This window comes from Oncorhynchus masou, chromosome 26, assembly GCF_036934945.1.
Source record: "Oncorhynchus masou masou isolate Uvic2021 chromosome 26, UVic_Omas_1.1, whole genome shotgun sequence".
NCBI classification, from domain to species: Eukaryota; Metazoa; Chordata; class Actinopteri; order Salmoniformes; family Salmonidae; genus Oncorhynchus; species Oncorhynchus masou.
The window spans coordinates 2679592-2706960 of record NC_088237.1 but is presented as its reverse complement, the minus strand read 5'-3'; the positions used below and the strand labels follow the sequence as shown (position 1 = coordinate 2706960).

Here is a 27369-nt window from a genome sequence, read left to right as displayed (position 1 = left end):
TGGTACGCAAGGTGCTTGGGAGACTGCTGGAGCATGACCTATATGTGAAGGCTGAGAAATGCGTGTTCTCTAAACGAGCCGTCTCTTTTCTGGGTTATCGCATTTCCACCTCAGGGGTGGTGATGGAGGGTGACCGCATTAGGGCCGTGCGTAATTGGCCGACTCCGACCACGGTAAAGGAGGTGCAGCGGTTTTGGGGTTTTGCCAACTACCACCGGAGGTTTATCCGGGGTTTTGGCCAGGTAGCGGCTCCCATTACCTCACTGCTGAAGGGGGGCCCGGTGCGGTTGCAGTGGTCAGCAGAGGCGGACGGAGCATTCAACAAGTTGAAGGCGTTGTTCACTGAGGCACCCGTGTTGGCACATCCGGACCCCTCTCTAGCATTCATAGTGGAGGTGGACGCGTCCGAGGCTGAGGTGGGGGCCGTGCTATCACAGCGCTCGGGTACGCCATCAAAACTCCGCCCCTGCGCTTTCTTCTCTGCGAAGCTCAGCCCCACGGAGCGTAACTATGATGTGGGGGACCGGGAGTTGCTAGTGGTGGTTAGAGCTCTGAAGGTGTGGAGACACTGGCTTGAGGGGACTAAGCACCCCTTTCTTATCTGGACTGACCACCGGAATCTGGAGTATATTCGGGCAGCTAGGAGACTTAACCCACGTCAGGCAAGGTGGGCCATGTTCTTCACCCGGTTCCGGTTTACTACGTCTTATAGACCGGGCCCCCAGAACGTGAAGGCTGACGCACTGTCCCGCCTTTACGACACGGAGGAGGGGTCCACCGAACCTACTCCCATCCTTCCCGCCTCAAAGCTGGTAGCACCAGTGGTATGGGAGGTGGACTCGGACATCGAGCGGGCGTTACGGGCGGAACCTGCGCCGCCTCAGTGTCCGGCGGGGCGAAGGCACATGCCGCTTGGTGTTCGGGACAAGCTGATTCGGTGGGCTCACGTCCTACCCTCCTCGGGTCACCCTGGGGTGACGAGGACAGTGGGGAGCCTTCAGGGGAGGTATTGGTGGCCTACTTTGGCTAAGGACGTTAAGGGTTATGTCTCCTCCTGTTCGTTGTGCGCCCAGAGTAAGGCTCCTAGGCACCTTCCTAGAGGGAAATTACAACCCCTCCCCGTTCCACAGCGGCCATGGTCACATCTATCAGTAGATTTCCTGACCGATCTTCCGCCGTCTCAGGGGAACACCAATTTTCTAGTGATTGTGGATCGGTTCTCTAAGTCCTGCCGTCTCCACCCGTTGCCCGGTATCCCTACAGCCCTACAGACTGCGGAGGCATTATTCACCCATGTCTTTCGTCACTACGGGGTGCCGGAGGACATCGTTTCTGATCGGGGCCCCCAATTCACGTCTCGGGTATGGAGGGCTTTCATGGAGCGTTTGGGGGTCTCTGTCAGCCTGACCTCCGGTTATCACCCCGAGAGTAATGGGCAGGTGGAGAGACTGAACCAGGAGGTGGGTAGGTTTCTGCGGTCGTATTGCCAGGATCGGCCAGGGGAGTGGGCACGATACATTCCCTGGGCTGAAATGGCCCAGAACTCACTACGCCACTCCTCTACTAACGTGTCCCCTTTTCAGTGTGTGTTGGGGTACCAGCCGGTCCTGGCACCATGGCATCCGAGCCAAACCGAGGCTCCTGCGGTGGAGGAATGGGTACAGCGCTCCAAGGAGACCTGGAGGGCCGTCCAGGAATCTCTACGACAAGCGAGTGGACGGCAGAAGAGGAGTGCTGACCGCCACCGCAGTGAGGCCCCCGTGTTTGTACCGGGGGACAGGGTCTGGCTCTCGACCCGAAACCTACCTCTCCGCTTGCCCTGCCGAAAGCTTCAGTTTTTGATTTGTTAAAAAAGTTTGAAATATCCAATAAATGTCGTTCCACTTCATGATTGTGTCCCACTTGTTGTTGATTCTTCACAAAAAAATACAGTTTTATATCTTTATGTTTGAAGCCTGAAATGTGGCAAAAGGTCGCAAAGTTCAAGGGGGCCGAATACTTTCGCAAGGCACTGTACACTGCTCAAAAAAAAAATAACACATCCTAGATCTGAATGAATGAAATATTCTTATTAAACACTTTTTTCTTTACACAGTTGAATGTGCTAACAACAAAATCACACAAAAATGATCAATGGAAATCAAATTTATCAACCCATGGAGGTCTGGATTTGGAGTCACACTCACAATTAAAGTGGAAAACCACACTACAGGCTGATCCAACTTTGATGTAATGTCCTTAAAACAAGTCAAAATGAGGCTCAGTAGTGTGTGTGGCCTCCACATGCCTGTATGACCTCCCTACAACTCCTGGGCATGCTCCTGATGAGGTGGTGGATGGTCTCCTGAGGGTTCTGCTCCCAGACCTGGACTAAAGCATCTGCCAACTCCTGGACAGTCTGTGGTGCAACGTGGCGTTGGTGGATGGAGCAAGACATGATGTCCCAGATGTGCTCAATTGGATTCAGGTCTGGGGAACAGGCAGGCCAGTCCATAGCATCATAGCCTTCCTCTTGCAGGAACTGCTTACACACTCCAGTCACATGAGGTCTAGCATTGTCTTGCATTAGGAGGAACCCAGGGCCAACCGCACCAGCATATGGTCTCACAAGGGGTCTGAGGATCTCATCTCGGTACCTAATGGCAGTCAGGCTACCTCTGGCGAGCACATGGAGGGCTGTGTGGCCCCCCAAAGAAATGCCACCCCACACCATGACTGACCAACCGCCAAACCGGTCATGCTGGAGGATGTTGTAGTCAGCAGAACGTTCTCCACGGCGTCTCCAGACTCTGTCACGTCTGTCTCTTGTGCTCAGTGTGAACCTACTTTCATCTGTGAAGAACACAGGGCACCAGTGGCGAATTTGCCAATCTTGGTGTTCTCTGGCAAATGCCAAACGTCCTGCACAATGTTGGGCTGTAAGCACAACCCCCACCTGTGGACGTCGGGCACTTATACCACTCTCATGGAGTCTGTTTCTGACCGTTTGAGCAGACACATGCACATTTGTAGCCTGCTGGAGGTCATTTTGCAGGGCTCTGGCAGTGTTCCTCCTTCTCCTCTTTGCGCAAAGGCAGAGGTAGCGGTCCAGCTACTGGGTTGTTGCCCTCCTACGGCCTCCTCCACATCTCCTGATGTACTGGCCTGTCTCCTGGTAGCTGACAGACACAGCAAACCTTCTTGCCACAGCTCACATTGATGTGCCATCCTGGATGAGCTGCACTACCTGAGCCACTTGTGTGGGTTGTAGACTCCGTCTCATGCTACCACTAGAGTGAAAGCACCGCCAGCTTTCAAAAGTGACCAAAACATCAGCCAGGAAGCATAGGAACTGAGAAGTGGTCTGTGGTCACAACCTGCAGAACCACTCCTTTATTGGGAGTGTCTTGCTAATTGCCTATAATTTCCACCTGTTGTCTATTCCATTTGCACAACAGCATATGGAATTTATTGTCAATCCGTTTTGCATCCTAAGTGGACAGTTTGATTTCACAGAAGTGTGATTGACTTGGAGTTACATTGTGTTGTTTAAGTGTTCCCTTAATTTTTTTGAGCAGTGTATTTCTAGGCCTACCTTCAAACTCAATGCCTTTTTGCTTGACATAATGGGAAAATCTAAAGAAATCAGCCAAGACCTCAGAAATACAATTCTAGACCTCCACAAGTCTGGTTCATCCTTTCCAAATGCCTGAAAGTACCATGTTCATCTGTACAAACAACAGTACGCAAGTATAAACACCATGGGACAACGCAGCCATCATACCGCTCAGGAAGGAGAGGGTTCTGTCTCTTAGAGATGAACGTACTTTGGTGGGAAAAGTGCAAATCAATCCCAGAACAACAGCAAAGGACCTTGTGAAGATGCTGGAGGAAAAGTACAAAAGTATCTATATCCACAGTAAAACGAGTCCTATATTGACATAACCTGAAAGGCTGCTCAGCAAGGAAGACGCCACTGCTCCAAAACCGCCATAAAAAAGCCAGACTACAGTTTGCACCTGCATATGGGGACAAAGATCGTACTGTTTGGAGAGATGTCCTCGGGTCTGATGAAAGAAAAATAGAACTGTTTGGCCATAATGACCATGGTTATGTTTGGAGGAAAAAGGAGGAGGCTTGCAGGCCAAAGACACCATCCCAGCAGTGAAGCACGGGGGTGGCAGCATCATGTTTTGGGGGTGCTTTGCTGCAGAGGGACTGGTGCACTTCACAAAATATATGACATCTTGAGGCAGGAAAACTATGTGGATATATTGAAGCAACATCTGAAGACATCAGTCAGGAAGTTAAAGCTTGTTCGCAAATGGGTCTTCCAAATGGACAATGACCCCAAACATACTTCCAAAGTTGTGGCAAAATGGCTTAAGGACAACAAAGTCAAGGTATTGGAGTGGCCATCACAAAGCCCTGACCTCAATCCTTTAGAAAATATGTGGGCAGAACTGAAAAAGTGTGTCTCGAGCAAGGAGGCATACAAGCCTGACTCAGTTACACCAGCTCTGTCAGGAGTAATGGGCCAAAATTCATCCAACTTATTGTGGGAAGCTTGTGGAAGGCTACCCAAAACGTTTGACCCAAGTTAAGCAATTTAAAGGCAATGCTACCAAATACTAATTGTGTGTATGTAAACTTCTGATTCACTGGGAAACTTCAGGCTTCAACTGTATAGAGAGAAATTGCATTACCATAGACAGTTTCACTACAGTACAAATGTACCACTAACAAGATGTTATTCCCCAATATCTGATATCTTCCCATTGATTGCTGTAAACATAGATGTACTGTAGACAAAGACAAACATATTGAATTATAGAAAGGTTTAGACAAATTGAGTGAACAAACATGAACGATGACATGAACATGCTTGGCTACCAACTTGACATCCCTGAGCTGCTTGCCTCAATAAATTAATGCTAGAACATTGGTTGCCAGGATTAGCTATTTGTATCTAGCCTCTTAATAATTGCATAATTTTGCAAGATAGGCACATATTCATTATAGTAAAAATGAGTCGGTGATGCAATGATTCACTATCTTGCTAGATCCTCCAGAGACGGCCTATTGCATTTATTCACATAATAATGGGTTCAGATTAATAACTGAGAAAGGCACGGTTATCCCTCTCCCTCGGTTACATGGATACAGTCTTTTGTAACTCTTCTGTACAGGATACAGTTTTTTGCAACATCCTTTTATCTCCTGGGGAAATTGATAATTAAGACCGAATATTGTCCCTTTGAGTTACTTTCCCCTTCTTTCGATCAGCTCCTTTTGTTGGTAGTGATAACATTTCGCGATGATTGATCATTTCGAGCTCCAAGTCGGTGCACTCTGAGGCTGAGGGGGAGCCTAGAGTTTAGTCAGAGTGAAATTCTCACGCTCCACGGAGAGAACAAGCCACTCACAGCCAAGGTAAAAACATTTTATTCAAACATGGACTGTGCACTCAGGGAAAACAGGGTGATGAAGGAGTAGCTGTTGGACATACAAACCCGAAGCATGCTCTCTGGAGGAAGTTTCAAGACGGACTGCATGAAATCTCTGATTGTGACCTCTGGATTCTTGGAAGCATTTGGGAACTAGCATAGGTGTGATGAGGTATGATGAGGTAAGGTGATTAGGTGAGATGCAGAGCAGCAGGGAATTTGTCTAGAATCAAACCGTACAACATAAACAGAATAACATACACCCCCCTCCCCACCCACATAACAAGGCCATTTGTTAATTAGGTAGCAAGGGGTGAGTCTTTCACTCTCTTTCTGGAGTAGGATTAATAAATACAATAAAGTATAATATAGAGGGTTATAGTGTTAAGCCACTTACCTTACTGCCTTTTACTCCATCACAGTGACACCTGGACTTTCCGGTGCAGCTACACACCTGGGGACAAATGGGACAACAGTCAGTTTCACACACCCAACTCACTAAGTTGGCCTGAATACAGTATAACATGGAATGGCAACACTCCATGTAAAACCCTGACGTAACATTCAGGTGACATTGATAGAACCTTGGTTCAATTTATGTTTCTTAGTGGAGAAAAAAGTGCTAAAGCATTTAAAGTGTTTGGAAGTGTGTTGTTACACTAATGACTTGTCTATGTTTATTCTGTATTTGAGAAAATCCTCTCACACATCCTCTAACAATTATCACCAACAGCACTATTTAGTAGACAGAAATTCAAAGGATTCCTCGCTAAACACGACATTCTACAGAACCTCGGCACGTACATTTGCATACTGTATTATATTCTGTTTGTCTCCCACTACTAGGGCTGGGAGTGCAAGTCATTGCGTGTGTGTTTGAACTGATTATCCGCAGCGCTGTAAAGAACAACCAATCTTCACAATGCCTGGAGAGGCATTTAACCAGTCAATTTGCTATAATTATCCTATATTGTGAAATAATCCTAAATATAGCATCTTGAACACTCACGTTGAGTCAATAATCCTCTCACAAAAAGGCATACCCACAAACCCACCCAGAAACCCCAGTGGTTCAGTTCTGTCATGCTCAGGATGCTATGTTGACCTGAAACATGTCATATCTCAGACCTTCTTATCTCAGGTGAGTACCTTCCTGAAGTAGGTCAGACACAACAAGAATGCATGATAATCTTGTATCAAGTTAGAGCTGCTGGTTTGATTTGCCTTATTTTTCCTTGTTTCCCAAGGTAACAGAATCTCCTTTTGTTGACTGACTGTTGCGTGTTCCTAATGAATGAGATTGTCTGTGCCGGAAGAGAGACAGAGTTATCTGGGGAGATGCAGTGAGATAGACACACTGTCCACAAGGATTGTTTGGGTTTCCGACGGAATGCAACACAAATGGAGAAGGGGCGTATTTAGTCATTTGGATGCTCTAGGCAGAGGGCAGTCTGAGCCCCCCCTCCATCCCCTGTACTCTTGCACAATTTTTTGTAATTTTTTTCATTTAAAAAGTCATGTAATTTAACAGTAAAAATGTGTTACCTTTTAATATGGCAAGAACACAACCAGTCAGGATGTTTTCATCTGATTGTCAAACACATCACTTCAAAAAGTATGTTACCTTTGTATGTTCATCCAAAATAATTTGCACGTGGCTGAAACTATCTCACCGAATAAAGCATCTGTGCAAGAAAAACTGCTCCCCTCTGTCTTACTATATGTAGCCCATGTATCTGATGCTGTCTGGACTAAAACAGTATGACATGCCATACTTTTTTGGGCAAGACAGCATCAGATAAATGGCTCACATACTGTACATGTCCTCTGCATCTGCCTCGTCGACAATGGCAGTATTATAAGCAGCGCCTGTCTTTTTTACTAAAGAAATTAGTTCACTTAGGTATATTTTCTGTTAATATTTAATATTCGTTATTTCATTTTCTTTTCTCTGTCCCACTCTGAAAGCGCGTAATTGCTGCAGCTTAATTTAAATAAAAGTGCTGTTTGCAATCATATTGTGTGAAACAATGCACAGGAACGCTGTATGCGTGAAAAAAGTCCATTATTATGAACCAGTCTGTGAGTGATTAATGACTTGTTTAAACTATTATGAGAAAATCTTGGATTATATTAATATTGATATGAAACACCGGATATGCATATGTATGTAAATAAATTATTGCTCTTTTAATAGATGGGGCCTCATTAACCTGGGCACAGTGGAAAGGCAAAACCTCCTTCCCTCCCCATTTCCTTTGCATCTTTGAAGCTACCTGCAGATTTTGCTGCTCCTCAAGCGGAGAATGGGGGGGACCTCAAGCAACAACAACAAAAAATAATACTAGCATTATTATCACGAAGCCTCTTGATGATGTGAGGCCTGAGGCAATTGCCTCTTCTGCTTAATGTCCGTTACTGTGGGAGGGAGACAAGGAGATAGGACCTTGTCTATCTGTTGGAGACAAACACACACAAAGTCTCTTTCTCCCGCACATGAGCACACACACGCGAACGCACACAGACACACGCACACACTTAAACACACACAAACACATCCAGACATAAACACTTGAAAAACTTTTTAAAAAAGATCAACAAAATAATAAATTGTATAGTGGTTTTACATTTTTATACTAACCATGTAAATAATATGATCATAGCAGAGTGATAGCAATGTAGGTGTAAAAAAACAGTGCAAGTGGGGAGGTGTGTGGAGCACTGTGTGCGTGTGTGTGCATCAGACTGTGTGTGAATTTGAATTATGTTATCGCCCTGGCAAAATCGCGGGCCCTGTGTGAAGGCTATGGCTCCACAGTCCCCTGATAACACATCATCAGACAGAGACCTGCACACACCTGGGGCATGCAGGAGAGAGAGAGAGAGAGAGAGAGAGAGAGAGAGAGAGAGAGAGAGAGAGAGAGAGAGAGAGAGAGGGGAGGAGGAGAGGGGAAAGAGAGGAGGAAAGAGAGTGGAGATGGAGGCAACATGAGGTGACAGGAAGAGAAGAGGAATCTGGAGTGAAAGAATGAAGAACAAAGTCGAAAAAGAAGAGGAGAGGGAGAGAGAGAGAAAAAGAGATTAAGGATGGACACAGGGATAGAGACAAAGACAGCATGAAGACCTAAATTACTCTGTTCTCTCACAAAGATTAACACTAGTTACCAGGGAAAACAGTAAAAAAGGACTGAGCGGTCATGGACACTAATACTGTATCATAGCTTTCATAATCTAATAATATATGAAGACATTTTGAAAAGTTAATGAGTATATGTCTATTTATCAGTAACGAAACACAGTTTAGAGGAGTTGCATTTCACTACGGTTTCATTGAAAATGGCAACCTATTCTTTGTATAGCCCCTATGGGCCCTGGTTGAAAGTAATGCACCATATAGTGAATAGGGTGCCATTTAGGAAGCAGATTTTAACACCACCACTCAGTGTTAAGAGAATAATAATGTGGAATCACTGTAAACACATTTCCTGACCACCTTTTTCAATATTACCCTTTCGTCTAATAAATCACAATAGTGAATCAGTGTTTTGCCTATAGGCTTTAACAGGCTCAGTAATCTGACCACAAACCCTTACACATAAACCCTTACACGCACACGCACACACACACACACACACACACACACACACACACACACACACACACACACACACACACACACACACACACACACACACACACACACACACACCTCATCCAAACCTGAGTGAGCTAACGCCAGCAGCCTTCCACTCCAACCCACCCAGAGTGGGTACAAATATACTGTAGGCATGTGGCGCTCTCAAGAGATGGAGAAGATTAGAAAACACTGTATTCTCCAAGAATACCGGAGAACAGAAAACACTTTTCAAACCCATGGTGGCGGAACATCAAAGCCTGTAGAAAATGCAAAGGATTCCAAAACAAGGAGAAACGCTATATGTCAGTGTTCACAGATGGGCAAGCCAGCATGCTGGTGACGGCTGGTCTGTCATTTTCAGAATACACATCTCCAGATCTCTCCCCACCTAACCTCACCCCTTATAACCCACCTTGCCAGAAGCCTGCCAATATCCTCTGTAACAGTGAACTTCCTCAACCTCAGTGCTTACTATCTTACTTGTCAACCTCTCTCACCCCTTCCTTCACCTCTCTCCCTTCTCTCGTCCACTCTCAACCTCTGACCTTAGCAAGCACATACTGGCTCTGTTCTTCTCTTACACATCATAGTTGTCATAATCTAATAATATATTAAGACATTTTGATCAATGAGTATGTGTCTATATATCAGTAACACAACACAGTTTAGAGAAGTTGCATAATAACACTATGGTTTCATTACAAATGACAACCTATTCTTTATATAGTGCATTACTTTTGACGTTGAAAGTAGGATGCATATGGTGTTCTTAACTGACTTGGCTAGTTAAATAAAGATTAAATTAAATTAAAAATACTTGAACCTGAAACATTTTCATTCTAATATTGATCACCCCTCCACCATATCTCTCTCTCTCTGTTGTTCTCAATGTCAATTTAAGGGCTTTATTGGCATGGGAAACATATGTTTACATTGCCAAAGCAAGTTAAATAGATAATAAACAATAACAAATGTACAGTAACCAATATGTTGTAATGATGTGCAAATAGTTAAAGTACAAAAGGGAAAATAAATAATCATAAATGTTGGTTGTGTATACGTGTTTGTTCTTCACTGATTGTCCTTTTCTTATGGCAACAGGTTGCAAATCTTGCTGCTGTGATTTCACACTGTGGTATTTCACCCAATAGATATGGGAGTTTATCAAAAACTCTCTCTCTCTCCCTAATCCCTCAATGTCTTTATACTGTCTCACTCTCTCTCACCCTGTCGCTCACTTCCTTTCTCACCCTGTTTCTCCCTGTTTCTCCCTGGGGGGGGCTTTACTGGCCTCATCGCGCTGTAGCAACTCCTTGTGGCGGGCCGGGCGCCTGCAGGCTAACTGATAACTTTGGTAGTCAGTTGGACAATGTTTCCTCCGACACATTGGTGCAGCTGGCTTCCGGGTTAAGTAGGCGGGTGTTAAGGACTCATGACTCGAAGAAGTCGAAAAAGTCATAAGACATGAATGATAATAGTATGGTTGCATTGGAAGGCAGAAAAACCAAAAAATGGTCTGACTATCTAAAAGAGGAGACACTGAACTATTAGCTAGATTAATTATAATTGTAATGCACTGATCCTCACTCTTGTGCATCCTGGCTTTAGTCTAGCTTGGAAGATCTTGCTGGGGGACTTCATTAATTATGTGGAGGGATGAGGAAGGGAGACAAGGGAACGTTAGAAGTGTGAAGCTTAAATCGGCCGGCATCAGAGCATTCACGGCAGCAAGCTTTGTCACGCCCTGACCATAGAGAGCCCTTGGTTCTCTATGGTGTTGTAGGTCAGGGCGTGACTAGGGGGTGTTCTAGTCGAATATATTTCTATGTTTGTGTTTGAGTATGATTCCCAATTAGAAGCAGCTGATTATCATTGTCTCTAATTGGGTATCATACTTAAGGTGTACCTGTTCCCACCTGCATTGTGTGGGATATTGTTTTGTGTCAGTGTGTTGAGCGCGACGACTTCATGTTCGTTGTATGTTTATTCTTTTCTTAGTTTCACTTTAATAAAATAAGTGGAATTCAAATCACGCTGCGCCTTGGTCCGTCCTTCATGACGATCGTGACAAGCTTGCATACTTTTGAACCAGGTCCAAGTCGTGAGCCTCGATGAATAGAAAATATCACAACAACACCTTGCTTTGTCTCTGTTTTCCCAGAGCATGCCTGAGCTGGGACAGACTTGTCCCACTCATGGTGGCAGTAGGTAGCCCCCTGGTCCAGTAGGCAGCCCCTATGCATAGACATTTAATCTCGTCATTGAATTTATATGGCTCTGTGTGTGGGAGAGAGTGATCGAGCAGTCCTATATCTGTCCACTGATGCTGATCTGAGCTAATCAAACAGAACAGCTACACATATTCACACTTAGACAAGCTGTAGTGTGTGAGCGCATGGTTCCCTGACTCTAGAGTTTCAAAACAGCAAATATTCTTCCACTTAATCATAATGTAACGAATTTGGAGGGGGGGGCTAGCCCCAACAGGGACTCGAGCACGGGTCCAGCGACTGTCACTAGGTGTTGGATTAAGGTTGCTACAATAGCAACAGCACATTGTCACATTAGAATAGGCCAGTAGGCCTATCTTCCATCCTGCTCTCCCAGTAGGGAGGCAATATACCCGCCTGGCTTCACAGATTTCTCAAGTCAGATTTGAGATTCAAACTAGTAACCCTCCTTCTCTAACCGCTACACTACCTGTGTTAGGCCTCATGCATGGTTAAGGAGTACCCAACGACTGTGTGTCACTGAGCAGAAACAAGAATAAACTGAGAAGAGGCCGCATAGCAGTTTTGTCCCAGAGTTCCTGAGTACCTCTCTTGTGTGTGTGACTGGGGTTTAAACCAATACCATTATAATCCCTGAGGACTAATGTAGGGGGTGTAGGGGTTGGTGAGGTTGGCCGAGGGGAAATGGAGGGGGTTGGAGGGTTTGAGGGGTGTCCCCATGCAAGGATGTCTGCGGTGCTGGGAACAGCACCCTCTGACCACCCGCTTTCCCCCGCCTCACTCCACCATCCCCCACCAGTGGGTGACTTCCTGGCGGATCGGCGTGCCTGTTGCTCTGTCTCATTCTGTTCGGGGTGTGAAACCACGCAGAAGACAAACAGGTCGGGATCCAAGCTGCCCATCGAAAGCCCCCGGGGAGGGACAGTGGTGGAGCTCTGGGCGCTTTGGTCTGAATAGGGGGGCACTCTGAAACAACAAAGCAACAGCACAAAGAGCTGAATAGGAAGACTAAAACAACAGGGGTTGTGGCTGTGCCTTGTGGGATGTAGGGATGTGGGACTGACCAGGACCCGAGCTCTCTGTCTGGATGTCTGTCTGGAGTAGTGCTCTGTCTGTCTGTACTTTGTCCGTCTGTCCATCTGTCACCACTGCAAATCACCACTGGCTGTGGAGACTCAACTTGTTCAATACATATAAATCAAATGTAGGTGCTACCATATCAAACACTTTGGATGCACCTAAGAATTTCTGACGAAAGAGGTTCATGCAAACAGTACTAACATCAATGAATAGCCTGGTCCATGACAAAAGAGCACATATCTGTGCAGAAACTAATGTAAACCTCACATGTGATCACAGTGTATTGCTAGCAGAGACAAGTTCATAGTAGAGCTATCAAGGAGAGCGTTAGCATGGTAATAGATGGAAGAAAGGAATTTGAGATGGACGTTGGAACGGGAAAATAATGTGATGGAACAGTGAGTAAAGAACTTGGTACTTAAAAGCGTACATAGGTATTTATCTTGTCCAGCTGGGATAGGGCAGTGTGCAGTCATTGACGATTGCGTCGTCCATGGATCTGTTAGGGCGATATGCGAATTGTGGTGGGTCTAGGGTGTCGGATAAGTTAGTTCAGTTACTTTCCCTTTATTGGGTACAAGAACAATGGTGGAATCAAGTGGGGACAACAGAGTGGGATATGAAGGGATTAAATATGTCTGTTAACGTTCCAGCCAGCTCTGCACATGCTCTGAGGATGCAGCTTTGGATGCCATCTGGGCTGGCAGCCTTTCAAGGGTTAACAAGCTTAAATGACACGTCGGCCATGGAGAACTAGAGCAAACAGACCTCGTGAGCGTCGGGAGCCCGGGTCGGTGACTTGATGTAGTTTTCCTCGAAGCGGGCAAAGGTGTTTCGCTTGTCCGGGAGCGAGGAGTTGGTGTCCGCAATGTGGCTTGCTGTCCATTTATAATCCGTGACTGTCTGGAGTCCCTGCAACATACATCTTGTGTATGAGCCGTTGAATTGCAACACAACACTTTGTCCCTGTACTGTAGTGTTGCCCCTTTGATTGCCTTACGGGGTTGTAGCTGGTCTGTTTGTACACGTCCGTGGTTCGCGTTTTCAGTTTTTTGTTAATGCTCCAATCTATCCATGGTTTTTGGTTTGGATATGTTCTAATCATCACAGTGGGAACAACATTCTCTATGCACATCCTGATGAACCCAGACATAAAGTCTATGTATAGGTCTATAATATTCTCAGAGGCGACCTGGAACAATCCCCTGTCCACATGATTAAAACAATCTTGAAGCATAGATTCTGATTGATTATTTAATATATTCTTTGAAGAGGTAGGTTTCAGGTGCTTTCGGAAGATGGGCAGGGACTCTGCTGTCCTAGCTTCAGGGGGAAGCTGGTTCTACAGGGGTGGGAGGGCCAAGAGACGAGAGGTGGCAGAACAGAGTGTTCAGGTTGGGGTGTAGGCTTTGAGCATAACCTGAAGGTAGGGAGGGATAGTACCTCTTGCTGCTCCGTAGTCTCTGCTCCATGGTCTTGTAGTGGATGCGAGCCTGGACCAGAAGCCAGTGGAGTGTGCGGAGAAGCTGGGTGACATGGGAGAACTTGGGAAGGTTGAAAACCAGGATAAGTTACAGGGGTTTGATGCCACAAGCAGGGAGCCCAGCCAACAGCGAGTTGCAGTAGTCCAGATGAGAGACGACAAGTGCCTGGATTAGGACATGCGCCGCTTCCTGTGTAAGGTAGGGTCGTACTCTACTGCTGTTGTAGAGCATGAACCTGCAGGAGCTAGTCACTGCTTTGAAGTTGGCAGAGAACAACATGGTGTTGTCCAGGGTCACGCCAAGGTTCTTGGCACCCAGGGAGGGCAACACTGGAGTTGTCAACCATGATGGAGAGGTTTTTGAGCGGGCACGCCTTCCCCGGATCAAGAGCACCTCCGTCTTGAAGTTGATCTTGAGGTGGTGGGCCATCATCCAAGCTGAAATATATGCCTTCGCTGCTATAACAGCCTCCACTCTTCTGGGAAGGCTCGCAGTCGGCCTTTCAATTCATCCCAAAGGGGTTCGATGGGGTTGAGGTCAGGGCTCTGTGCAGGCGAGGTGAGTTCTTCCACACCGATCTCAACAAACCATTTCTGTATGGACCTCGCTTTGTACATGGGGGCATTGTTATGCTAAAACAGAAAAGGGCCTTCCCCAAACTGTTGCCATAAAGTTGGATGCACAGAATCATCTAGAATGTCATTGTATGCTGTACCGTTAAAATGTCCCTTCACTGGAACTAAGGGGCCTAGCTCAAAACATGAAGAACAGCCCCAGACCATTATTCCTCCTCCACCAAACTTTACATTTGGCACTATGCATTGTGGCAGGTAGCGTTCTCCTGGCATCCGCCAAACCCAGATTTGTCCGCACTTAACCTTTCCTGAAAAAAGTTACATATACCCGGAGAGAGCCATGATTTCGTAAAACAGAGTATGTTACCATTCTTGTGAATGTTATCGAGTAATATACTCGGAAGCAGTGTATGCTGTGCACTCGCCTGTCTGACTAGGGCCCCACTCCTATCTTTTCTCCAATGTCTGTTTTGGTGCAGCTCCCGGGATAAATAGAGCTTTCTTGGGAAGTTCAAACAAAGGATACATTTCAGGGAAGTCCAATTTCTGGTAAGTGACCGTCAATCTAATATCCAAAGGTTATTTCTGTCTGTAGGTAATGATACAAGAAACGTTCTGAGCATATATTGTAAGAAATAAGACAAAACAAACCACTAAATACGGCAAAGTTTGCTAGAAACTGGGCGGCGTGTCTGTCGAGGCACATGTTGCCGCTGTGGCAAAGTGGGACATCAGGTGTCTAGTGTTGCAGGGTATATCGAAACATCAGTACATGTTCGATACTAGAACATAAAAAACTATTTTGTACTAGAATTTGTTTTACATTCGGGACTTCTGTAAAATGTGTCTCACGGCACATACTGACTTGGAGGATGACGTCTGTCTATCAGAGCAGCCAATATCCACTCTAGTACGAGCGCACAATGCATTTCTCTTGCCTGCTCTAATTACTCATTGCTAGAGCTAGCTCTCTCATGTGGAGCTAACATGGTGCAGCCCAGACACCAAGTGCAGGAACCACTGCACTGGAGTCTGGGCTGCATCATGTTAGCTCCACACTCATGCTGCACAGACGTTAACACACTTGAATAATGCAACACGGCATGTAGAAATGTTAATTACAGTTAATTACTGTTTGTAAAACGATATCCATGAAGGCTAGAACACTTTACAATGCAAGAAGATAGTTAGCTTCCATATTTATAAGCTAACTTTCCATGCTAGCTTACAGCTGAAGCTAACATCAATTCACTAAGCTAGTACTTTGATTGTGATAATATGCAAACCATAACACAACATATGCTGATTTTCACAACTTTATTTATTCACTTAATCATCTCCTTCACATAGAGATACTGAAGAAAAGCATATCTGCCTCACGTCTCCTTCAACCAACTCTGTGCAAAGCTCATGAAATACATAATTACTGGGTTAAAGAGACAGCGCACACGTTTATAAAAGAAGAGGCTTCTACTTCAATGCAAATGTTGTTGATCGGTACAAAAGTCCCAAATGTAAGAGAAACAGATACTTTGTCATCTGCAGCCCCATGAAATCAGCCAAAACAAGCTCAATAACTCAATGCTTGCACACACTCCTATTGAATATGCAGCACCTGTATTGTGAAGAAGCCCAGGCCACATCTAGATTTACCCAGTTTATCAACAGAGATTTACCATTCAAATAAAGTTTTACCATTAAATATGATACTCTGTGTGTAACTCTGCTACTTGAGTCTCTCCGTTCTCGCTCTTGCCATGCCGCTTTCCTCACAGGCCTAGCCCTGGCCCCTTGTCAATCAAGGAGTGCATTTGTTGTTGCTTGACCACGAGACACATGCGTTCAGTCTGCATGGTCAATGCAGCACATGCAACAATGTTGTTGATTACGATGCTGTTTCCACTTTGCTTCTTAATATAAATCCCCAATCACTTTGTAATTACATTATTAGTTTGTGTTCCTTACATCTGCAAACAGCTAGTTTGTCTTTTTTTAGGAAGTTGTGGCTAAGTTGAGTCAGAGCAAACGTCGCTATACAGCCTGATGGTATAGACCTAAATCTACTGTTGTGCAACAGTATCTTCTAAATCAAAGAGGAAAATGCAAAGCATGAATATATTAGCTACATGAAGTAGCTAAGAGTAAACATTTAATGTAGCCAAAGATTATAGGGTCTCCAAGAAAAAAACTTACCAACACTTTGGTTCCTACACTGTCCCAATATCTCCTCCATGGTATTTTCATTCATTGTCAGGTCAAATACCACTGTATTCAAAATGCTCACTATTATCTTCTTATTATAGAATTAGAAAAATAATTTGTCTTCCATGATTCCAACAGTTCACCCAAGTCTTTTGATCTAAATCGCAACATTTAGTTATAAATCAAGCCTATAGACTTGGCCCATACCGTGCAGCCTTACATGGCAGTGTGAAAATAATCTCAAATGAATGCAGGAAATGCAGAAATTCATGGAAATGCTGAAACTTATTTTGGGTTGAAGTTTCGTTGAGAAGTATAAAACAATCAGAATGGAAAGAGACCCATTGAAATCACGTCTTAGAATGTATATGTTGCCACCCTAGGGTCACGCACCACCCATAAAGGACATTTTGATCTTTTATTATTTAAAAAATATCAAATACCGTCAAATTATAAAAATAATTTTTGGTGACGTTTTGGTATTGAGTATCGTGATGGTATCAACTATTGTGATACTAAACCTTGTACCGGTATTGAAGTCGAAATTCTAGTATTGGATTGCCGAGCCTGTGGTAAAAAGAGCCACATCGAACAAGATTGCAGGAACAAAAAGAGCTCAGAGAAAATGTCAAAGCCTGAACAAAAGGAGATTCCAACAAAAGAAAAAGAGACATGTTCACTCTGCTGAGCAAGAGAATGCAGAGGTGAGTGACTCATTAGGAAGTCACACAATATATTTACTGTTGCTGGGGGCACGCATGGGTACTATGTCTCTCACTTGCTAGAGGGGCAACCAGAGATGGGTAGTATGAAATACATTAATGTGAAGCTTAGCATTAAGCCAGACAGCAAACCAAAGTTTCTGAAAAAATGTCCAGTACCTTATGCTTTCAGACCAAAAGTTGAGGCTGACTTGGACGCTTTGGTCAAGAAGAAAATACTGGAGCCAGTCAGCATGAGTGAATGGGAAACACCCATCATATCAGTCCTTGAGAAGGATGGTGGAATCAGGATATGTGGGGACTTTATAAAGTCACAGTTAACCCTGTGTAGTCCGAGGAGCAATATCAGCTTCCACACAACAACCTTTTCACAAGTTTAGATGGGGGTCAAAAGTTCAGAAAAATTTACCTCTGCCAAGCTTACTTGCAGATGCATGTGGATTAAAAGTCAAAGAAGCTGCGGACCATCATGACACACAAGGGGCTCTTCAGGTAATGTGGTCTACCGTTTGCAATCACAAGTGTGCCAACCCTATTCCAGTGGGTGATGGATCAGATCTTGAGTGGATTGCCAGGAGTACAATGGTACCTGGATTACATCCTCCTACCTGGAAAAGACAAAGAGAACTCTCTCCAGAACTTGGATACGACCTTACATAGATTGAAGGACTATGGACCGCAATTTCGTCAAGACAAATGTGCATTATTCCAATCATTGGTTGAATACCTCAGACAAGTCATCGATGCCGCAGGCCTTCACTAGAATCTGTTCACGGTCGAGGCTATCTTGGACACCCCAGCTCCTCAGAACGTGAGCCAACTAAATTCTTTCCTGGGGTTACTGAACTACTATGGATGCTTTATTCCGAGCTAAGCAAAAACTGGAGATGCTGCATTAGTTGCTTTGTCAAGACAAATTATGTAAATGAACTGAACAACGCGAGGAAGCATTCGTGAAAACCAAGGAACTACGACTGAAATCTGAGGCACTGACACATTCGACTTGTCATTGCCCATCTGACTAGCATGTGATGCTAGTCCATATGGTATGGGAGCAGTCGTGTCCCATATCATGCCATTCAATGAAGAGAAGCCGATCGCTTACGCATTGAGGACATTGAACAAAACAGAAAGTAACTATGCACAGATAGAAGCCCTCGGCATAGTTTTTGGGGTAAATACATTTCACCAGTATCTATATGGAAGGAAGTTCATCCTTCTTACAGATAATCATCTGCTAACGAGCATACTGGGATTCCGTCACTTGATGCAAGCAGAATAGAAAGGTGAACTTTGTTGTTGTCAGAACTGCACTGCAAAGCAGATGGACTTTCTAGGTTGCCACTACCTGTGGTCAAGCTGGAACCATGCCAAGTTGACATCTTCTACTTCAGACAAGTGGAAAACGCACCACTCACTTCAACACAAATGTGGAGAAACACCAGAGACGAACCTGTGTTATCTGAAGTGATGGAACATCATCAAAGGTAAAGACAATGCTCCAGAACTGAAACATTACTCTTCAAGGAGAACTGAGCTGTCAGTACAGACTGGTTGTTTGCTGTGGGGGAGGAGAGTAATCATTCCACCTTTGCTGAGGAAACCAGTTTTGCAACAGCAACACTCAGGTCATTGTGGAATGGTTCACATGAATGAAATCACATAGAGCTACTTCTGGTGACCTGGATTGGATGGAAGCATTGAGTTGAAAGCGAAAAACATGTTCCTCATGTCAGAAGATTTGCGTGGCAATGCATACACATCGACTTCCCAGGTCCAGTGGAAGACATAATGTTTCTTGTGGTTTTGGATGCTCATAGCAAGTGGCCAGAGGCTGCCATCATGAGAAGCTTGGGGAGGTGTTTAGTCGATTTGGATAGCTACTCCAACTCGTTAACAACAACGGACCCAAGAAATGCCCACGTCCCTACAGGTGAATGGCGTACAGTACATCAGGTCTACACCGTATCATCAATCTACCAGCGATCTGGCGGCGAGGTTTGTACAGACCATGCTTTTGTACAGAACATGCTTTAAAAGCATCTCAGGGTTAAGGGACACTGGACCGATGCTTGAACAGCTTCCTGCTATCCTACAGGCTTTGCCTGCATTGCTACTCATAAAGGGAGAGCTACTCACAAGCATTGACCTACTCAAACCTCAGAATGCAAAGGAGACAGTGCAGCGTCAACAGGAGAGTCAAGTCAAACATTGTGAACTGTGAGTCAGGTTACTCTAGGAGAGATAGGCCAAACTAGATGCTTGGACTTGTAGAACACAGATTATAATGAGGTTTACAATATTTTTTAAATTAGATCTAAGCTTTTTACACCACATAAATGTGGTAACACTTGGTAACACCTTTATGAAACCAGTTATAACACCTTTATGAGCGTTGCAGTATCATTCATAACAACCTTCCTAACACATTTGTTCAACATCCTTCATAAAAAGTTTTCAAAATAAAAGTCCCCATATTTATCTATTATACAATGGAATTTTGTATTTTTACTGTCACAGTACCCAAACTCCTGACACATTATTCACACAGGCTGGAAGCAGCACAGGGCCAGCCTTACAGCATTAACTTGTACCAGTTAAGGGGTTTAATACCTTGCTTAAGGTCACAATGGCAGTAGAGGATGGCACCTGTTCTGGGTGTAGTATATTTCATTTACATAAGTTAGCCGTGCTTGATTGAGCATATCTGATGCAATGTAATCAATGGAACATTACCAACAGTACAAACCCCACCCACCCATCTGGCACTCCAGCAGGCTCAAGCAAAAACTCAAATAGTATATAAACCCATGGCACCTGAGCAATTGTTTGCCATTGTAATGGGTTAGTAAGCAATCTTATACACCCTTCAAACCAACATGTTTTTCTGCCAACTTTAGCATCCCGACAACTTTTTGCACAATTTTCTTTATATATGAAAGGTATTGCCTGTGACAAAGCCTCAACTTTTATTTCCGCCAACCGACCTAGTCATGATTGCGGTAAGGTTCTGCATATGGCTTCGTATGAAATGTAGCCATAATGCTGAGGTGGCATTGGCATGCACTATGCTCTTGATAGTTGCTAGGCAGCGCCTGCTAATACTATCCTCCTGGTGGTTCTAGACTTTGCGAGGCATGTCACTTCACCCATCTGTTCGCATAGCCCACCACATGCACTGTTTTCTTAACCACAATTAGATGGATCCATAAAGAATTACTGCTTTGAGACAAGGGTGGGGACTCGTCTTGATAAATCAATCAATGTCATATGTTTATTTTCACTAAATCTCTGTTTGGATATTGGTTAGGCTACAATTAGGTTGTAGAAATGTTAGCTTAGTTGAGGTGAGTGCTGCTCATGATCATCTTGTCTAGTAGAACTGACCAGAACAATTTGCCAGCATGTTATGTAGCTTAACAAGTTGATTATTTTGCTCCTCACTCACATTGCTTAGTAAATAGCCTATGCCTAGAGGAGAGGAGAGCAGAGAAGAAAGTAACACAGGGCGAAAGTAACTTGTCCATTTTCTCAGATAAGAAAGAAGATAGAATGAAGTAGTGAAATCAGCATGTTCCTAATTTGGAGGAAAAGCTATCTGAAAACAAAACTCTCCGTGTTTCGCAGAGTTATCAACAAAAATTAGTTTTGAGTAATGTAAGTTAAAAAAACTGACCACATTGTGTTTTTCGGTTGTGGAGTTTTGTTGAGTTGTTTAAGGTTTCAAACATAGGTAATTTTCTTAACCCATCTAGTGACTAAATGACAGCATAGGCTTCATGTATCATGCTAGTTTGGGTGTTAGCCTGGGAGAAGTTACAGGAGAGACAGGTGGGACGAAAGAAACAAAATGTTAACTGAAGACCTGGAATAAAATAAAATAAATGTTTAAGCCAGGGTTAACACCCATACTCTTACAATAAGTGTCATGTGATCTTTAGTGACCACAGAGAGTCAGGATACCTGTTTACCATCCCATCTGAAAGACCACACCCTACACAGGGCAACGCTCCCAATCACTGCCCGGGGGAATTGGGATATTTTTTTTAGACCAGAGGAAAGGGTGCCTTCGACTGGCCCTCCAACACCACTTCCAGCTAAATCTGGTCTCCCATCCAGGGACTGACAAGGACCAACCCTGCTTAGCTTCAAAAACAAGCCAGCAGTGAGATGCAGGGTGGTATGCTGCTGGAAAGTTTAAGTAGTGGTATATCTGTTCTATGGGCGCCATTTCTATGCTTCCCTTGCTTAAGTTTTTTTTTTTGTGTTTTTTTTTTACTTTTGGTTTCGTACACTAGCTTCAAACACATGAAAATATAATATTATTGGTTATGGAAAAAACATTTCACAGAGGTTTAGATGATACATTGACTCCCCACACTACACTTGCTTTTTCTGTCACAAACTGAAATTAGACGAACTATTCAAATTTTTGCAACCAGGAAATGCCAGCCATTTCTGCATTATGCATTGTTAAGTCAACATTAAATGACTGTAATTGAAACTGTGCCCTCTCTGAATCGTGGCATTGAACGCTATAGCAGGATTATTTCTCTTCACAACTGGCAACTTGATTATTGAAGCTCAATGAGTGTAACGTTTGTTGACAATTTTGATTCCTTTTGGAAACAAAACATGTTTTATAAGGAGGATGGGATCCACCCAAATGATTTGGATTCCTGGATCCTTTCACAGCATTATAAGGCTGCGAAAGGAGACAAGCACTTACCAATGACCCAAGCCCAGCTCAATTAATCCCTACCATTGTGTCGCTGACTCATAATGCTTTAGTAAATGTATATTATACCAGGGGCATTGGTAGACACAATGTAACTGCTGATCCTGCAGCAATTGTACGCAGCAATCAAGTGCCTATGAACCAGATTTATGCTGTTAGCACACTACGTGCCCTGGTTTGAAGTCCATTGTGTGCAGCTCACACTGCACAATCATAAATAGCATGAGAATATCTACTTCTGCTAAACTTCCCAGTAAAGAAAAGAAAACAATCAAGCATCCCAGAAAAACCCTTTAATTAAATAGCCCACGTTTACATATGGAGCTTAAGAAACAGATTCTTGAAATGAATAACATGCTAGTAACCGATGAAATTCATATTCATATCTTTGAAACTCACTTAGACAATACCGTTGATGACACAGTGGGAGCAATACAATGTTGTAGCATTTACAGAAAAGACAGAATTGCCAGTGGTGAAGGTGTTGCTGTTTCTATTCCAAACCACATTCCTGTAAAGATTAGAGAGGATCTCATGTTAAATACTGTTGAAGTAATATGGCTACAGGTTCGTCTGCCTCACCTAAACCCATTCTTGTGAGAAGCTGCTATTGACCCCCAAGTGCTAACAGTCAATATCTGGATAACGTGTGAAATGCTTGATAATATATGTGATATCAACATAGAGGTATATTTTCTGGGTGGTTTAAATATTGACTGGCTTTCATCAAGCTGCCCACTCAAGAAAACGTTTCAAACGGTAACCAGTGCATGCAACCTGGTCAACCAACCATCAGTCAACCTACCATTTTTAAATAAACCTTTTTATTTAAACTTTATTTAACTAGGCAAGTCAGTTAAGAACAAATTTATATTTACAATTACGGCCTACCCCGGGCCAAACACTAATCCAGACAACCTTGGGCCAATTGTGACCCAATTCTGGAAACTAGGCGTATGCTGCAAGTCACATGATACATAAAAAATATATTTTCATCAAAATGCGTTTTTTCATGTGCCTTAATAACAAACTTGTATGGCATCTGAAAATTAACTCAGTAAAAAAAGAAATGCCATTTCATTGTCAACTGCATTTATTTTCAGCAAACTTAACATGTGTACATATTTGTATACATAACAAGATTCAACAACCAAGACATAAACTTAACAAGTTCCACAGACATGTGACTAATGGAAATGGAATAATGTGTCAAAAGTAACAGTCAGTATCTGGTGTGGCCACCAGATGCATTAAAGTGCATCTCCTCCTCATGGACAGCACCAGTTTTGCCAGTTCTTGCTGTGAGATGTTACCCCACTCTTCCACCAACGCACCTGAAAGTTCCCAGACATTTCTGGGGGAATGGCCCTAGCCCTCACCCTCCGATCCAACAGGTCCCAGACGTGTTCAATGGAATTGAGATCAGGGCTCTTCGCTGGCCATTGCAGAACACTGATATTCCTGTCTTGCAGGAAATCACGCACAGAACAAACAGTATGGCTGGTGACATTGTCATGCTGGAGGGTCATGTCAGGATGAGCCTGCAGGAAGGATACCGCATGAGGGAGGAGGATGTCTTCCCTGTAACGCACAGCGTTCAGATTGCCTGCAATAACAACAAGCTCAGTCTGATGAGACTGTGACACACCGCCCCAGACCATGACGGACCCTCCACCTCCAAATCGATCCTGCTCCAAAGTACAGGCTGCGGTGTAATGCTCATTCCTTCGACGATAAACGATAATCCTACCATCACCTTTGGTGAGACAAAACCACGAATCGTCAGTGAAGAGCACTTCTTGCCAGTCCTGTCTGGTCCAGCGACGGTGGGTTTGTGCCCATAGACGACGTTGTTGCCGGTGATGTCTGGTAAGGACCTGCTTTACAACAGGCCTACAAGACCTCAGTCCAGCCTCTCTCAGCCTATTGCGGACAGTCTGAGCACTGATGGAGGGATTGTGCGTTGCTGGTGTAACTCAGGCAGTTGTTGTTGCCATCCTGTACCTGTCCCGCAGGTCTGATGTTCGGATGTACCGATCCTGTGCAGGTGTTGTTACACGCGGTCTGCCACTGCGAGGATGATCAGCTGTCCATCCCATCTCCCTCTAGCGCTGTCTTAGGTGTCTCACTGTACGGACATTGCATCTGCAGACCTCATGCCTCCTTGCAGCATCCCTAAGGCACGTTCACGCAGATGAGCAGGGACCTTGGGCATTTTTCCTTTGGTGTTTCTCAGAGTAAGTAGAAAGGCCTCTTTAGTGTCCTACATTTTTCATAACTGTGACCTTAATTTCCTACCGTCTGTAAACTGTTAGTGTCTTAACGACCCTTCCACAGGTGCATGTTCATTCATTGTTTATGGTTCATTGAACAAGCATGGGAAACAGTGTTTAAAAATCCCTTACAATGAAGATCTGGGAAGTTGTTTGGATTTTTTATGAATTATCTTTGAAAGACAGGTTCCCAAAAAAGAGAAGTTTCTTTTTTTGCTGAGTTTATGAATAAAATGGTTAAATTACGAGCCTTGTTTGTTAAGCCCGAGAAAACATGGCTTTAAAAAAACGCGTCCATCATGCATGATCATGTATACAGGTAAGATAGTGTAGCGTTAGATAGCTACATTTTCAGATATTACACATTTCTAATTTTGACAGAAAGTTTCATTTCAATCTAAACTGTACTGTTAACTAGCTAATTTTGAACCTGGTTGGTTAGCGTTGTTGTTTAACTAGCTAACGTTAGCTGGCTGGCTCATTAGCTAAAGTTACGTGACGTGTGTACAACACCCGTTGAATTTGGCCTGTGTCAGTAAACGTCTGCAAAAAAGTTAGAGCTAGTTCGGCTGTTTTCATGTTATCCATAGGTAAACAAATCATTGGCCAGGGCATCAAGTGTGCGCTCCGAGAGCGAAACGAGATGGGTGGGGCTAAAGCTTAAGAGGGTGTGAAGGATGCTGAATGGGTGTATACAAAGAAGAGCTCTTCACTAGATACCAAAACATTCAAAGGTCATTTTCTCAAAAGTAAGTTTACAAGTTGATCAAATTTCAAAGCAGAATTACTTTCCCATTGTTCCTCAAATGCAGTGTATGATATATAATTTTGTAGCTCTGAGTCACTACTTTAATCCAATGTAAAAAACAAAATTTCACTACTTAAGACAAAATCCAGGTGGTGAGTCACAATTGTGCAACACCCTATGGGACTCAGAATCACGGCCAATGAAACAGCCTGGAATCGAGTGACACCTCAAGCAATGAGATGCTGTGCCCCACTGAGATGCCGCTGCACCACTCGGGAGCCGAAAAAATATACATGTCAATCTCAAAGTGGAGAAGAGATTGACTTTATCACTACACTACTTTATCACTACTTGTATTTGTGAGAGGTATTGACATGTTGAATGCACCGAGCTGTCTGTTTACGACTAGCACACCGCTCAGACACCCATGCATACCCCACACAACAAGCCATCAGAGTTCTCTTCACAGTCCCCAATCCATAACAAACTATGGGACACTACGTGGAACTCTATTCCACATCGGGTAACTGATGCAAGCAGTGCTTTTTAAATTATTATTTTTTTACATTTAACCTTTATTTAACTAGGCAAGTCAGTTAATTAAGAACAAATTCTTATTTACAATGACGGCCTACCCCGGTCAAACCCGGACAACACTGGGCAAATTATGCGCCGCCTTATCACGGCCGGATGTGATGTAGCCTGGACAGTAGAATCAGACTTATACATATAAAAATACAACTTATTAAACAGCGGGGACTGTAAAGCAACACAAGCATACATTCAAAAGTATCCTTTATTTAACTTGACAAGTGAGTTAAGAACAAATTCTTAATTACAATGTCCACCTATCAGGCAACAGTGGGTTAACTGCCTTGTTCAGAGGCAGTAAGACAGATTTTTTACTTTGTCAGCTCAGGGATTTGATCTATCAACCTTTCAGTTCCTGGCCCAATGCTCTAACCACTTGGCCACCTGTCCCCCTTAATAACACATGATAACACATGATAACATAAGCACTATACACACACACGTACATATGGATTTTGTGTTGTGGAAGTAGGGAGTAGGGGCCTGAGGGCACACACTTAGTGTGTTGTGAAATGTGTTATGAATGTATTGTAATGTTTTTAATATTGTATAACTGCCTTTATTTTCCTGGATCCCAGTAATAGCAGCTTCTGCCTTGGCAGCAAATGGGGATCCATAATAAATACAGCCTATGTATATCAAATCAATTGCACTATGTCATTGTCCTTTTTGTTTTCTGTCACAGTTTACCATAAGGTGTCAAAAAATGACCAAACAAAATTTAGAAATAGTACTTAATTAATTTTCTGTCCGGATACTTTTTTACTCTTAAGTAGTTTCCTAAGAAATAACATTTTACTTGAGTAAATTACAATCTAAGTAATAGAGGTCGACCGATTAATTAGGGATGATTTCAAGTTTTCATAACAATCCGAAATCGGTAATATTGGGATTTTTAAAAAAAAATTTTTTTACACCTTTATTTAATCTTTATTTAACTAGGCAAGTCAGTTAAGAACACATTCTTATTTTCAATGACGGCCTAGGAACTGTCACACCTTGGTCTTAGTATTGTGTGTTTTAGTTTATTAGTTAGTCAGACCAGGGTGTGACATGGGGTTGTTATGTATTGTTTTTTCGTATTGGGGTTTGTAGTGTTTGGTATTGTAGTTGATTAGGGGTGTGTGTGTGTGTTAATCTTCCGGTTCCGGGTTGGAGCGAGCGGTCGCGTCTACACTTCGGTCCGCAGGTAGTATAACTTTTCATTGAATTTTCATTACATTTTCATTACATTTCATTATAGTACAACGGTTTGATTTGTCTAATCTTAGCAATTTCTTCTTAGCTAGCTACATAGCCGTCTTTGTATCAAAGATAATTGCGTAATTATCGTATTTCGTCGTCCTAACGTAGTCTACACTGCTATCTGCCCAGCAGCTAGCTAACGAATACCAGCACTGTAGAAACTATTCACTCACCTGAACGACTCGATTAGTGTAGTGTTAGCTAGCTACATAGTTGTCTTTGCTGTCTTCGTATCCAAGATAATTGTGTAGTTTAGAGTGTGTAGACTTAGAGTGATTATCTTAATTTACCGAGGTTAGCTAGCCAGCTATTTGTCATCCTTAACGTAGGAGATACTGCTAGCTAGCTATCCAACAGCTAGCCAACGCCTACTGAATAGAACGTCAACAACCCGGTCAACATTCCGCTTCGCTCCAC

The 27369-nt window shown here is 43.6% G+C and overlaps 1 protein-coding gene across 2 annotated transcripts in view; it reads right to left on the bottom strand.

Moving 5' to 3' along the window:
* col4a3 (collagen, type IV, alpha 3) overlaps positions 1–27369 on the bottom strand; it is a 142935-nt gene that overhangs the window by 101406 nt on the left and 14160 nt on the right. Inside the window, exon 2 of one of the 2 annotated variants that reach the window (XM_064938105.1) lies at positions 5824–5880. In XM_064938105.1, the coding sequence (XP_064794177.1) occupies positions 5824–5880 (57 nt within the window). Of the gene's footprint in view, positions 1–5492; positions 5570–5823; positions 5881–27369 lie in introns of those variants that run through there. The other variant, XM_064938106.1, reaches the window with a different exon arrangement.